The sequence below is a fragment of the Oryzias latipes genome, chromosome 16, assembly GCF_053564925.1.
Source record: "Oryzias latipes strain Hd-rR chromosome 16, Olatipes_Hd-rR_3.1".
In the NCBI taxonomy this organism is placed as follows: domain Eukaryota; kingdom Metazoa; phylum Chordata; class Actinopteri; order Beloniformes; family Adrianichthyidae; genus Oryzias; species Oryzias latipes.
In genome coordinates, this window is record NC_136252.1 from 19,517,365 (window position 1) to 19,531,849 (window position 14,485).

General features: G+C 36.2%; 2 protein-coding genes across 7 annotated transcripts; one reads left to right on the plus strand and one right to left on the minus strand.

Moving 5' to 3' along the window:
• Positions 1-3,469: 3,469 nt before the first annotated feature.
• Positions 3,470-8,314, minus strand: trip13 (thyroid hormone receptor interactor 13). Its single transcript, XM_004077843.5, has 14 exons — positions 8,175-8,314; positions 7,857-7,943; positions 7,122-7,281; positions 6,917-7,040; positions 6,212-6,267; positions 6,023-6,113; positions 5,865-5,937; positions 5,717-5,780; positions 5,552-5,638; positions 5,317-5,423; positions 5,030-5,183; positions 4,423-4,535; positions 4,276-4,345; positions 3,470-4,208 (listed from the first exon to the last, which is right to left on the minus strand). Exons 2-14 carry the CDS (start codon positions 7,925-7,927, stop codon positions 4,113-4,115), a joined length of 1,266 nt encoding a protein of 421 aa, XP_004077891.1. The 5' UTR covers positions 7,928-7,943; positions 8,175-8,314; the 3' UTR covers positions 3,470-4,112.
• Positions 8,278-13,975, plus strand: brd9 (bromodomain containing 9). Of its 6 annotated transcripts, none has more exons than XM_078932817.1 (17): positions 8,278-8,452; positions 9,611-9,831; positions 9,911-10,036; positions 10,136-10,265; positions 10,438-10,495; positions 10,989-11,133; positions 11,246-11,356; positions 11,530-11,714; positions 11,867-11,999; positions 12,092-12,167; positions 12,300-12,395; positions 12,490-12,622; positions 12,723-12,834; positions 12,930-12,986; positions 13,114-13,219; positions 13,427-13,597; positions 13,715-13,975. In XM_078932817.1, exons 1-17 carry the CDS (start codon positions 8,404-8,406, stop codon positions 13,813-13,815), a joined length of 2,010 nt encoding a protein of 669 aa, XP_078788943.1. In that variant the 5' UTR covers positions 8,278-8,403; the 3' UTR covers positions 13,816-13,975. The 6 variants fall into 6 exon arrangements, with proteins under 6 accessions (XP_078788943.1, XP_078788946.1, XP_078788944.1 ...); XM_078932820.1 differs by having other exon boundaries at positions 11,572-11,714; XM_078932818.1 differs by having other exon boundaries at positions 8,279-8,449.
• The last annotated feature ends 510 nt before the right edge of the window (positions 13,976-14,485 follow it).

Below are 14,485 nucleotides of genomic sequence, written 5' to 3' on the forward strand. Positions count from 1 at the left end.
TTATTTCAAAATAAAAAACATCCTTGTTGGTACATATGAGCAGTTAGTACCACTTATTCTACTAGCACACCCTAAATACCTAAAATCTATATAATATATATAATAATATATAAAATATATATATATATATATATATATATATATATATATATATATATATATATATATATATATATATATATATATATATATATATATATATATATATATATATATATATATATATATAAATTTTACCTTGTTGGAGATCTTTAATAATAATAATAATAGTAATAATAATACAGGTCCCTTGCAGAAAACTCTTTTTTCTTTTTTTTAACTTCCACATTTATCAATAAACTTAAACTCGAATGATTGAAAATATTCATAACCCTTTAAATGTATCCAACAGCTAACTTAAACATCGAACACAGCTTTTTTTGTTTCATAAAGTTAAATAGCTAGAGGTTAAAACATCTTTTAACTTTAGCATTTTATGTGTCTAGAATCATCTTTTTATATAAAAAATAAATCAATATGATAAATGCAAATTTTCTTAATATTAGTATGTTTGTTTTTGGTGGTAGTAAAGAACTAAAATAATAGTAGGTCTTTGTATCACTCTAAATCAGAACCAAATGACATTTATTTTGAAGTAATACAGTTTGTGTTCTGGTAGATGTTATTTTTAACTTAACTGTCTGTTTCCAGGTTTGGCGGCTCTATAAAGCTGATAACAGGAACGTTTCTTGTGATCAAGTAATTGTTTTTAAAAATCAATATTGATGTTTGCAGTGAATTTATTGCATTTCATAGTTGCAAAGTTGCATAGAAGCAACCCTCTGTTTTGATTAAGATTTCAATCAGACCAAATTATGGAGCCTCTATCCACTCAGTTCATCTTCATAAGAGACTTTATGCCCATCCCTGTCCTTATGACAGGACAACATGGGAGGCGTACTCCCTGCTGAGGGCAAAGTTGAACCTCCAGTCAACTTATCATCCAGTCAACTTATCATGCAGCTCAAGCAGTAAACTAAACCTGTAAGACAAAATCTTTCTCCAAACAATGCTTTCATCTGATATGCCAGAATCAGCAAGGACCATCAACAGTTGGGTGCTTCAGCAGCAGTAAAGATCCAGCAAAGGAATGATAGCACAGTTGCATAAATACTTCAATGACGCCACTTGTTTCATGGAGAGCCATCTCAAACACAATATATATGTAGAGATTCTTTTATCTTTGTCTATGCACAACAAATGCCAAAGATAATTATTTGTTTATTGAGGAAAACCAGGAAGAACAAGTTATTTAATCTACCAAACATCAAATGCTTCTGGTTGTTTTACTGTTTGTTTTCTTTGGTGAGGTGTTCAGACAGGGCTCAATGAAAGGAATGAACGGGAGTTCATCATGCCAGCCTTCTTACACAATAAAATTACTTTTAGGAGTGATGAAAAATAATTTCTTTCAACTGAAATGCTGAAGAGATGTTTTGATCTCTACATGTGGACATAAACTGTTTCAGGCACTTCATGTTCCATTGTTAAATAAAAAAAATCTAATTTTTGCTTAAATATAGGGGGTGTGCATGGAAAGATAGCTAAAAAAACAATATCTTTGCATTTAGTGCACTGATGCAGCACTACAATACCTTAATAAATGAGAAGTGCTACTTTTCAGCTCCCTCCGTCAATTTGTCTGCTGTATGACTCCCAACAAGTCTCCGTCTAAGTCTCTTAGATCACTGGCTGTGGCTGACAGGATGAGCAGGCATTTGCATAGCTCTTTCATGGCAGTCTTCTTTGATCCTGCTCGCAGTTCCTAATTATCACCGTTTCCTTATGCAGAGAGAATCCCAGGATTCTGCCTATTTTTTTTTTTACTTACAAGCTACCTTATCCTTTTCTTCTTTCTCCTACACCTTGCAACACTCTGCTTTAATGGCTAACAAATGTATGGGGCAGAGAAATGTCAATAGACCTTAGAAACAATAGCTTCAGATGGTTTGATTGGAGCTGGAAACAGACACAAAGCTGTGGTTGTCTTTTTCAGGGAAATTGTTCGTTTGGATACAAGTATGGGTTTATGATCAAAGGCTGTTATGAAGATGAAGAGCTGGAAAAACCCAGACAGTTTAAATTTTATGGAGTTTCATTATGTGTGTTTTTTGCCAGGCACAGGGATTATTATAGCCGTAAAATTTGAGAGAATTTTATAAATGTAATCAACACAGTCTCAAACTTTGAACTCAATGTTAATCATCATCTCAGACAATGATATGTTGCTTTTCTCCAAGCACACCTTTCTAAATAAATCTTTCTTTTGAATTTGATTCTGGGGCATTTGAGGTATTTTTTTTGGTTGCTTTGAACGACTGGACAAAAGTTGAAAGAACAAACTTTTATTTTTTTTTCACTTTTTGAACAGCTTGAAACTGTAATTAAATCCTGTAACAATGAGGCTTTTCACTTTTAATCTTTTAGTAGCTTGATTGGCTTTTAACAGCTGCCTGTTTGGATAGCCTTCTGTCAAAAAGAAGAAAAAAAACATGCCTCCAGAAAGAACAATTATGGTTTTATTTACCATCCCTTCAGCTCTCCTTTTGCCCACTTTTCATTCACGTGACTGCTGATCAGAAAAAAGTTAACTTTTCTCACAAAAATTCAATAAATTTAAAAACGGGTCAAACATTGTGTCTAAAAAGAAGCACTGTGTCTGTAAAGGGATAATTAGCCCAAATGGCAATTATACGCCCCGACTCAAACATTTCCGATAAGTGGAAATCCTATTCTGAGATGGCTTTGAATAGTTTATAACGTTCCTTTTATCTCCATGACAGACTTGTTTAAAAGTTAAATCCAAGCCATCAATCCTTTTTCAAATTAGCCAAGAGAAGTCATTGAAAAAGTGACAGTGATATGTCAGACGATGCCTAGAGCGTGTTCATAATGATGAATTCATTTGTTTGCTTTCTTTTACATTCAGGAACAGCCCACAGGACCAACCTTTTGAAGTGGAATGAAAAAAAAAGCATTGCCAACAACAAAACAAAGGGCGCATTGTTTCAGCAGCGAAGCTGACATGCAAAGCAGCGGTGCGTTCACAGAATGCAAAACATGTTCATAGGAGCTTTGGGGGTCACTGATCTATTAATGTAAACTTTGACATTTTCTTTGAATAGAAGTTTCTTTCTTCAAGTTTACCATTTATCACTAGAATCATGAAGCAGGGGCCTGAAACATTAAATAAAGTTAAAAGGAGTTGGATGTCTAAAAGTACCAACAATTTCCATTAAATCAAAAAACTTTTTTAGAAATAATACATTTGTTTGTCATTACTATTTGGAATTGTTGCCTTTACTGTGATCAACACTGAACTATTACTAACAGACTGCAATAAAAACCGTGCTACTGATGTGTAGAAGTACAACAGCTACTGTGCGCCACCAAGTGGTGCCATATCACAGCACCATTAGAGACACAAGGATTAAGACATTTTTTTATTACAATGTTATATATAATATACAGTGAACATTTGAACCCATACAGTAAAATAATGTTTTTCTATTATAAAGGCAGAAATTATAAACAAAACAAACATTTTAGCCACCATTTCAACAATGCATGCTTGGGGTATGTTCTTAACATGAAGAGATATTATGCAGACATTTATGACAATTGAAATGAAAAGCATGCCAAAAATGAATCAGGTCAAATGCCAAAAAGAAGACTTAAAGACTTAAAATGTCAAAAAGCTCAACGCTTTTTAGAGATTTTTTGTGCATTTTAAAGGAGTAAGAAGAAGCCACTTAAATCCCTTGAGGCTCACAACTACCCACAATGATAGTGGAAAACAACTGGCATTAACTAGTGCAACGTTGCTTTACCATTAAACAAAACCCAACTGTCAGAAAATAAAGTTACAGTCATCTTAGTCCATGTTTGTGCAAACACAAACAACATTTTGGCCTTTTAGGGCCAACATCAACAGAACTTGACCAAATCCTTTGTTATGGGCAACAAAAATGCAAAACAAGGTTTAGTTCATGTCTGTCAAAAGAACAGAATAAACCGAAGAAACGACAGCTGTAAGGCGGACGCCTCACAAGCCTTTGGGGTGCGTTAGAAGTTCAGACACCGTTGATCAGATCAGCCTTTTCCTCTCTCTGTTTGTCCACTGCATGACTCATGGCATCCAGAAACTGATCAAGAGTTACAGCTGGTGTCTGTAAAATAACAAAAGAACATTCAAAAATGATAAATGCCCATGAAACCTAAAAAGCAAATGCTTACCTTGACAAAGAGTGCATGGGCTAGAAAAGGTAATTTCCTCAGTGCTCTTCCACTCAAGCCTTTACTTTTTCTAAAAAATAGAAAGGAAACGGCATCAGAGGGTGTTGAGCTTGTGACTTGAGCCATCTACACCATTGGACACCTTACTTTGCAATGTCCATTAGCCGCAGGCTGTGTTCAGACACCTCACTGTTAGCGAAACACATAGTCTCCAGCTCATACATGGTAAACAGCGGCTGCCGGGGGCAGATGATCTGGCACTACAGACGGAGAAAGAAATCAAATATTAAAATGCAGCAAAAATAGTTTTTGCAGATCCTTCATTTCTGTTTACAAGTTGGATTTTGGTAGATATTTATTATATATTTATTGAAATGTATTTGCCTTTAAACAGCTCTTCATAGTAATGATGGTTCATGTAAAAATATTTTACATTTTAATCTCAGTGGTGGGCGACAATTTTTAAAATGTCGCCGTTTTCTTTTGATTTGCAACCTAAGAAAAATTGATGGAGAATTTAAAATGAATTCAACCACAAACCAGTTTAAGAAATGTACTCCCATTACAGCTTAAATAACTTTACTATAAACTGTTTAACGATTCTAATTCTGCAGCTCTTTGTCAGAGCCATCAGCAATGCAAAAACCAAGGTGACCTTAAACTAAAAGACATTAAAGTTACTTTGTTTTTATTTCTATTTATAAAAAAAAAAATCTTAATGTTTCCAAGTAAGCCTCAAAATCAGATATTTTGCCTTCATTAGCTCCTCGAGGCAAGAGAGGAAGATGTTGTAGATGCCTTTCTCAGACGGAGGTCCGATGTACTGCTTGATGTCAGCTCTGTCTACAAACGCCAGGTCAATTTTTTCTGTCACGTTGGATGTTGTGAGGATCACCACGTTCGAATGTCTATAAAAAAAATGAGGAACAATAAAAAGGAATGCATTTCCAGGTAGTTTTCTGAAACACAAGAGTGAATCCAAATGACTCGAGTTTCACACGATTTGAGAAAAGACATGAAAGTGGCGCTCTGATTTCTGACCGCTTGATTTGGTCGAGCTGAGTTAGAACAGAGTTGACCACTCGAATGGCGTCAGATGGCTCCGTTCCTGCCTGGCTGGCATTCCTGGCAGCAGTCAGACTCTCCACCTACTCACAACACATCAGGCCATTAAAAGCAGTGGTGTTTGTTAACAGTGGACACCTACACAAGTAAACAGAAAGCCAGTCCACCTATTGTTGATGCTGACAGTTCCTTAACGTCAGTCAGATCTTACCTCGTCTATTAGAACAAACACAAGAGCTTCTTTGTCGTCAATCAGTTCTTGAATCTTTTGAAACATCTTTGTGACCAACTTTCCACTCTGTAACAAAGAAGTGACGATTAGCAGAAAAAGGGTTTACATGATACACACACACACACAAAAAAAAGCCAGGTGTACCTCTGAGAACCATTTTGAGAACAAGCTGTGACTGTTGATTTCAATGAACTGGCCATAGGAATACCTGCAAGGGCATGAGGTTTAGTGAATGAAATAAGCAGGGCTTGTGAAAGCGGAAGCCATATCAGTGAAACAGCAACAGTCTTACCGATCGGACAGCCGGATCGACAGTTTCTGGGCGAGAGCTTTACACAGTGATGTTTTTCCAGTGCCTGGGGGTCCTGAAGACGCACACGAGCACCATCATTTCACAAACACACACATCTGTTTGCTGTAATTACAAAAACATTTGAATAATGAACTTACCATGAAGCAGCACAACGCGATTCCATGAAATTAAGTTGCTGTCAACATTTTTGTCAGAGAAGTAAATTGTTGTAGTGACATAGTCCAGAAGCTGGAAGATTACAACTTTAATATTCAGTAAAACAGTCATGAGAGGAAAAACAACCAGTTGGTACTTTAATGTTGGTAAACTACTGCTCAAATATTTACCTTTGATTTGATTCCAGTCTCATAAACAAGACTTTCCCAGATTCCATGAAATTCAGCTGTTAGAAAAAATGAAAATTTACTAAAATGCAGACAAGATCCGAACATTTTGCTAGTAGAAGATGGAGGGATAGCCCTTTTGCCTATTATTAGACAAAAGAAACTACAGTATACAGTTTTTCTCTTTATAAAAAGGTATAAATGAGGTTAACAGGTTAACACTACCTATTACAGCAATGGCTCAATCTACAACTGTGCAAAACCTGTTTGCAATCTTGATGGTTGATATTAAATCACAGGATTTAGCTGCACAACAGGTTTTGATCTTTTTTTAAAGCTGAATATTTGAATCCAAACTGACCAACATCTCATTTAGTAAACATTCACTATATGAGATAAAGGAATAGTTCTTATAAAATCTTTAAAGGAGTACTTCAGTTTTATTCATTTTTTTAATTAAAGTGGTGATGTTTTTTTTTTAAACAGCTTGTCAAGACGGTGAAAAACCACAGTAAATAAAGAAAGAAATGTATGTATGTTTCCCCTTTAGGTGTTTGACACACACTGTTAAAAGAAAATTATAAACAGATAAGCAGCTGTAATAGTTTGGTCAGTTACAAAAGCAGGTCTCCAATGTGTGCATAGCAGTTCATGCAAGGAAAAGTAAACAGGGACTGTAAAATGAGTATAACAAATATATTTAGTTACCTGCTGGCAGCAACCAATGATTTGCAGCAGAAAGCTCTTCCTCCTCTAAACTGAGCATGCTCGGTCCATCTTCATTCAGTGTAAAAATGTAAATAGAGACAGCGCAGCTCTTTAAATCAAGGGGCTGCGACGGGAAAAGAAAATTAGGCAAAAATAAGCAGCTGCCTACAAACAAAGCAGTCAAAATCACAACAGAATTCCCAACCTGTGCCATCATCTCCTCAAGGTCAAGTATAGACACAGATTCCACATGTCTGGAGAGGAACTCATCATCAAATTCTGTCCATCTGTAGTTTCCGAACACCGTCCTGTGGCGATTCAGCAGTGTTTGCACACGCGTCTTCACCTCAGACATTTTGGCAGTGCTGGAATACAAACAAACAAACAAACGATCAGACAATGCATAACGACACACCATCAATGCACACTGACAACGTGATTATCAAAAAATGTTTTTGTTTACATCAAGACAAGAGACAAATGCAGAGATTTTGTTAGTGACAGCGTTAGCATACTATTTTTTTTAAATTCTTTATTAACAAATATTGGACATACAAAATACCAAAGCTTTAGCATACTATTTAGCTGCTTCACAAATGTTACTCCAATGGAAAAAAACACACCAGAGAGCAAGATGAAACGGTTTAAAGCTGCATAAATTTAAATAAAATATATAAGGAAATACATTTCAGTCTATTGGTAGTTGTATTGCACTTCCTTAAATGCTTGAACCTTCTGAGCTGATTGTATATTTGTAATAAAATGTGGTTTTCATGGTGTTAAAACAAGCAAGGTTTTTACCACGAACTACTATGAATTTACTTGTCAACCTTAATATCATATTAGCCAGTGCCTCTGACACCCATCTAACTGTAGTTTCGCAAGATTATAGGGGGAAATTATATGGATTTAATTTAATGTTTATTGTGGCAGAACTCACCTTAGAGACTTCACGTGCACTTCTACGTTTATTTTTTGTTTGACTGCCACGTCCATTTCATCCCCGTCCATTCTTGGAATGCTTAATCTAACAAAAGAACAAAAGTTAGACATCTGAGACACATCTGACAGACAGGCGAAAACGTATTTCATACAGTTACTCCTTCCTTCACTAACTAAGTCAGCTAGCGTGCTGTTCTGCGTTGCTAATATTGTCATCAGCTATGCTTTATTTAGCTAATCATTGATACAATACTGTCACACTAACAACAAAAGTAAGATTAACTAAGATATTTATTTTATCAAAGAAAGTAATTACATCAGTCGACGTTAGAAATCTTTAAACAACCGCGGGCCTCAGAAAACCGGTTAAATCTTGCGCGCTTGTCTGTTGAACCGGATGTACTTCAGCGAGGTTGGAATGTACTTCCGCTTTCTTCTTGTTGATGCTAAAAATTGAATGATGCTAACGTTGTTGTCTTGAAACGATTTGTTAGCCATCAGCGGAGGGTTAATCGAAGTAAAACAGGAACTTCTAAGACGTAACCATGGGAAAGAAACACAAGAAACACAAACCGGAATGGATAACAGTTGGTGGTACCTGCTTATACAATTTACTTTTAGCTTTAGGCGGATTTTTTCTTGTTGCAGCTAGTTACGTTATGTAGCCTTCTTAGCTGACGGACTTCTGGAACCAATGAGAGATCTAATTATTAGCATTAACTGTCCTAATAATTAGCTCATTTTACACTTTGATCATATTTACTGAGGCATCTATGCATCTTGATGACATGTTTTGGAAAAAATGCAAACGAATAAATAAATAAAAAGAAAAGAATCATAAATAACCATTTGCTTTGCAGTTCTCTTCAAACCAACATAAGTCAGGACTAAACTATTACTATAACCCCACTTAAACGGCAAAGAATAACATTTTTGAACAACGTTTTATTAAATTTACTAAATTGCTTTCTCTCATTCTTGTAGATTATGTTCATTTTTCAATTTAAACTCCTCAGCAATAATAGCAACTTTCTTTCTCTTTCGGCTTTTCCCATCAGGGGTCGCCACAGCGAATCATCCTTTTCCACCTCACTCTATCATGGACATCTTCTACCCTAACAATAATAGCAACAAGTACCCTAAATTGTTATAACAAAGCAATGTATCACGTTATTAACATTATAATTATTTATACCCGAGATGCATTTTTAACTCACTAAACCTGATTTTAAAAAAAACAAACATTTTTGTTGAGTTCTTTTTAATCGTAATATTGTCAATGATGTATTAAAACCTTCTACTCTAGAAATGTCTCATACATCATACATTTCATGCATTATATGTCGTGTTATAATTCCTTTTGGTCAGAATTAATCCAACATGTATATATTATTACATTCATTCATATTTTTCCTATACATCAAAATAGTATTTCAACTAAGTAGGTAAGGTATTTCAATGAAATATTACATTATGACTATTGACTAACTTGTGCAAAATTAACACCTGCAACCAAATCCAGTTTGGAAAATATTATTTGAAATGTTACTTTCATTTACAGAAAAGGGGTTTGAATAGGTCAACAAAATAAAAAGCCAAACCTGTTACACTTATCTTAAAGAGGATTTATGTAGGAAAGCTGCAATAATTAAATACCTCTAGAGATTGGCACTCTACTTTTTTGTGGTTTGTGTTTGTACTACGGGCCTTCCCTATCCAATTCTATTGTAACTTTCTTTGCCTTTGTTGTAGATTTTGAGGACAAAACCCTTGAAAAGCCCCTGAAGATCAAACTCAAAGTTGGTGGAAGTGAGGTGACAGAGCTTTCTGGTTCCGGCCACGATTCCAGTTACTATGATGACAGATCAGACCATGAGCGAGAGCGCCACAAAGAAAAGAAGAAAAAGAAGAAGAAAAAGTCTGAGAAAGACAAAGACAAATATGTGGATGATGAAGAAAGAAGGCGAAGGAAGGTCGGTACAAAGAGGAACTGTGGTTTCTGTTACTTAAACTGCTTGGTAGTTAAAATTGAATATAATTTTAACCTTGCAGGAGGAAAAGAGGAAGAAAAGAGAAAGAGAGCAGAGTGAACTGGAGGCAGCAGCTATGGCTGATGCAAGCGTTGGTGTACCTGTTGAACCATTCACACTGCCCAAAAGTTTAAGTATTGGAATAGAGGTAAACAAAAAAAAAAAATCTAATTTCTGAGGTTATATCTTTATCTACATCTTTAAAAAAGGATTTACGGAGTGACAAACATTCTCTATGACTCCTTAGCCAGATGAGAAGAAGAGGAAGAAAGAGAGGTGTGAGGTGGAGGATGAGGTGGAGGATTTTCACCCCACCGTGAAAGTAGAAATCGAACAGCAAGCAGATCGGCCAGTCAGAGCCTGTCGCACTCAACAAGGTGAGTGTCCAGGATTCCTTATCAGTACATGAAATACCCATTTAAATATTCAACATATGCATAAACATCAGTAAGTGGCTGTAAGTTTTGGTTTTTAAGTCTTGTTTAAGTCCTTTTTTGGTTTGATGTGTTTATTCACTCACTCATTCACACTTTCTTTTATCCAATGCAGAGAATGAGTCTACCCCTCGTCAACAACTGCTGGAGCACTTTCTGAGACAGTTGCAAAGGTAAGGAATGAAGAGTCACGTAGTTTCAACAAATTCTTTAAAACTATACTCAGATGTTGAAATCTTCAGAAATAAACATTTTAAAATGATGGTAGGAACTTATGTGGGATGGACTGTTTATGTAGGTTTTGCATTTCATATATAGTTGTCGCAAAACGCTCATATCAATTAGATTTTCACTTTGTGAACTCGATGACGTCATATTCGGCGTTTAAAAAAATAAAGAAAGTAGTGAACATGGTCTCTGAATTGCTTTTAAAATCCAGGGCACTAGATAGTCCCACACTATATAGTTTTTCAGTAGTTAGGGGATGGGGTAGGGATTTGGACACAGCCTTTGTTTTTGTTTTTCTGGTCAGTCTCAACAGGAGAGAATTACCATAGGTATCTTATTTTGATGGTTTCAAACTGGAAGATGCACTAATGCAAGCTTGAAAAAGATTAAACCTTTGAAAAATTCCAAAATATGTCATGGCATGTCATTCTTTTCCAGGAAGGATCCCCATGGATTCTTTGCATTTCCTGTAACTGATGCAATTGCTCCTGGTTACTCAATGATCATCAAGCATCCCATGGACTTCAGCACCATGAAGGACAAAATACGAAATAATGAATATAACACGGTGACAGAATTCAAGGTAGGAGAATCCCATTTTCAAAACCAAGGTTGGAATGTGGAATATTTGTTTTGACAAGGTTAAGCTCCAAAGAGAAAATATGAGAGAAAATATGTTTTCCACGTCTCTTCAGGCGGATTTTAAACTGATGTGTGACAACGCCATGGTATACAACAGACCAGAAACCGTCTACTACAAGGCGGCTAAGAAGCTGCTGCATACAGGATTCAAGATGATGAGCAAGGTATGATGTCAGAGAAGTTTTCAATTGCGTCCTAAACTTATAAACAATATTTAGTTACATGCCTTCATACGTTATCGAGATGTATAAAATAATTGATCTATATAGAGTTAAAGAGGTTGTTCTAATCCTTTATGTTTTTGTTTTTAAATTTTTGGTTATTACCTTGCGCTTAGGATCGGCTCTTGGCTCTGAAGCGCAGCATGTCTTTTCTGCAGGACATGGATTTCACTCAGCAAGCAGCCATATTAGGAGATGAAGACCTGACAGCTGATCTCCCCCCTCCAGAAATGATCCCCATCCCTGCAGAATTAACAAAGAGGTCGAGGAAACAACCAGTCAAAGACAAGGAAGCCATCAGGTGTTTCCTTTTAGTTACAGTAATGATACCGATGTTGTTTTTATTTTTTAAGTTCAAGTTTATGATCAAATGGAGAAAAAATGTTTTGAGAACTCATTGCTTCTGTTAAACACTTGCAGTGACATTGTTATTCTATCATTTTTCTTGTGAAGTTACATGTTTGAACCAGAGGGAAGTGCTTGCAGCTTCACTGACAGCACAGCAGAGGAGCACGTTGTGGCTCTGGTTGAACATTCAGCCGATGAAGCGCGGGACCGCATCAACAGATACATGCCGAACTCCAAGGTGTCCCATCACTCTCATTGTCATATGTGGGAAATAAATGCTAAGTTTATGAAACCCAGAAAAAAAAACCAAATCCTTTTATTTTTTTCCAGATGGGTTTTCTGCGTAAAGAGCCTGACACTTCTATTTTATATACTGTTGTAAATCAGCTGGATCCTGATGCAGAAGGTTGGTGATTTTTTATATATATATTTATATTTTTAATGTATTCCAAACTCTTTTTTTTTTTACCAATGTATAATTTACTCCATTTGTGTCACATAATAATTATGTGTGTTTTCTTTTCTTTTTTTTTTTCAGAAGAGGAAACCCATAAAGTGGATTTGAGTTCTCTGTCAAATAAGCTTCTGCCTGGATTAACAACACTGGGTTTCAAAGATGACCGCAGACATAAAGGTTGGTCTTTGTGGACTTGTACTGTTTTTGAGCTTTTACAAACACTGTTCTAAACAGATTCTTTCTGCTTTTTTGCTTTTCTTGGTTGGTGCAGTGACTTTTCTTAGCAGTGCCTACAACACACAAAGCCTTCAGAAGAACTCCGTCTTCCCAGACCTGCAGTCGGACGAGACAGATATGCTATACTCAGCTTACGGAGATGACACTGGGGTACAGTGTGCTTTGAGGTACCATAGTGATTATTCTAAAAAAAAAAAGTAAATATAAATATTGTTAAAATGAAATCTAAACTTGATTTTCTTTTTTTTACATTTTTTCTTTGTAAAGCATACAGGACTTTGTCAGAAACTGTGGAAGTGCTACCAAGCTCTGGGTTGATGGACTTCTGGACAAGATGACAGCAGGCGATCACTCAAAAGCTGTAAATCAAATTCGACAGGTACAGGAGGTGGTTTAAGTTCAGGTTTTGTGTTAACAACCTTCTACTCTATTTCCCTTCTCATGTAATTTATGAGGCCTTGTTTTATCACGCAGAAGAGAAACATGATGGTGAAACCGGATGAAAGCAAAGCCAACATGTGTGACATGCAGGTGATCTGCATTTACAAAAAAGATTAATTGAAATTTATGTATACATACCAATTCAGATAAAGCATATTTTTGTTTTTTCTCGCTGCTTTCTTTGTGTGTTTTCTGCTGGTTGGGTGTTTCTGTTTAGATGTCCGATGCTTCTGGCCTGGGGGAGAGCAGCGCAGGGCTGGACTTCATGTCAATGAAGGGCTACCCTGACATGTCTCTAGATATTTCCATGCTCAACCCATTAGGTGATTTTACTCTTTCATCACACTTCAAGAAAACAAGACGGGAAAAATTTGACCATACATTAGCATTAATGCAAGTAATGAGAATGCACAACAGTAAACTAGCAGCTTCCCAGAATTTTAATTTCTAAAACATTTTAACGTCATTTCTGCAATAAATCTTCTTGCAGAAAATCCATGTTTTTTTATGTTTTTATGTCTTTTATCAAGGAAAAATAGTCAAGAAGGAGCCAGGAAATGAGGAGAGCCACCATAATTTTGATGATGCTGACAAACTCCTGCAGGAGTTTCAGGAAGCCCAGGTCGACAGAGTTTGCTCCAGACCCTCATCCAATTTGTCCTCCCTCTCTAACGCATCAGAAAGCAACCAGCATCACTTAGGTGTGTGCTGCAGGATGAGTTTGATTTTTTTTAACATCTATATTGTAGAATGTAATATTCTTTGCTTGCACAAACAACAGCCCTACGATGTAATATGTTTTCTTGTATTATTCTTAGGAAGCCCATCACATCTGGGTGTTGGAGATCAGTCTGAGATGGTGCATGACCCCTATGAATTCCTGCAGTCTCCAGAGCCTGAGGGAACGTCCAACAGCTGACCACATTCAAAGCTTTTCTGTTGTTCTGATGCTAAAGGACAGCAGGATCCTTTGTTCCACATTAAAGACTGAAAATAAGTGTACAGACTGTATTTTAATTGTTTTGTATTAGTGCAACAAGTGACTAATAAAAATAGGAATTAATGTATTATGATATAAATGTGTATTAGACTGCTCTCTACGGGAAATCGTGTTCATCATAAGGGATTTTTTTGAGGCTGGCTTCTGCAGAGCTGATCTGCTGCTCTTAAAGTTTCTACTTTTTATGTTTTTCACTGTCTGCTATTGTTCTGTCTCCAGGTGTTTAAACAAAGTGACAGATAAGAAACATTGAACTTTTGCATAAATCTATTTAAAGTGAACTTGGGGAAAGCTGCCTTCACGTTCCAGTAAATCAAGGACTTGTTTTTCTTGCGAAAGCAGAAGTCACGTGTGCTTAGAGGACCAGCAGGTTCCCTTTTGCTCACAGGAAAAACCGCAGATTTTCCCCTGCGAGAACTTTTCTTCTATGGGATTAAACTATTTTTTTTTTTTAAGTACTGATTGAAATTTAATTCTATTAGGGCTTGTTTGAAAAAAAAAAGAAAAGGAAAAAAAAACCGCGGTGGCCATCTATCTATTCCACACACCTATTACTGGTATCTGAAGAGGACCCGTAATGCGCACGCGC

Coding starts and splice junctions, on each gene's coding strand:
- trip13 (XM_004077843.5), bottom strand. CDS start 7,927: ATGGACGGGGATGAAATGGACGTGGCAGTCAAACAAAAAATAAACGTA. Junction 5,938..6,022: donor TCGCGTTGTGCTGCTTCATG/GTAAGTTCATTA, acceptor GTGCGTCTTCAG/GACCCCCAGGCACTGGAAAA. Junction 4,346..4,422: donor CGGCTAATGGACATTGCAAA/GTAAGGTGTCCA, acceptor TCTATTTTTTAG/AAAAAGTAAAGGCTTGAGTG.
- brd9 (XM_078932817.1), top strand. CDS start 8,404: ATGGGAAAGAAACACAAGAAACACAAACCGGAATGGATAACAGTTGGT. Junction 10,266..10,437: donor AGCCTGTCGCACTCAACAAG/GTGAGTGTCCAG, acceptor TATCCAATGCAG/AGAATGAGTCTACCCCTCGT. Junction 10,496..10,988: donor TTTCTGAGACAGTTGCAAAG/GTAAGGAATGAA, acceptor ATTCTTTTCCAG/GAAGGATCCCCATGGATTCT.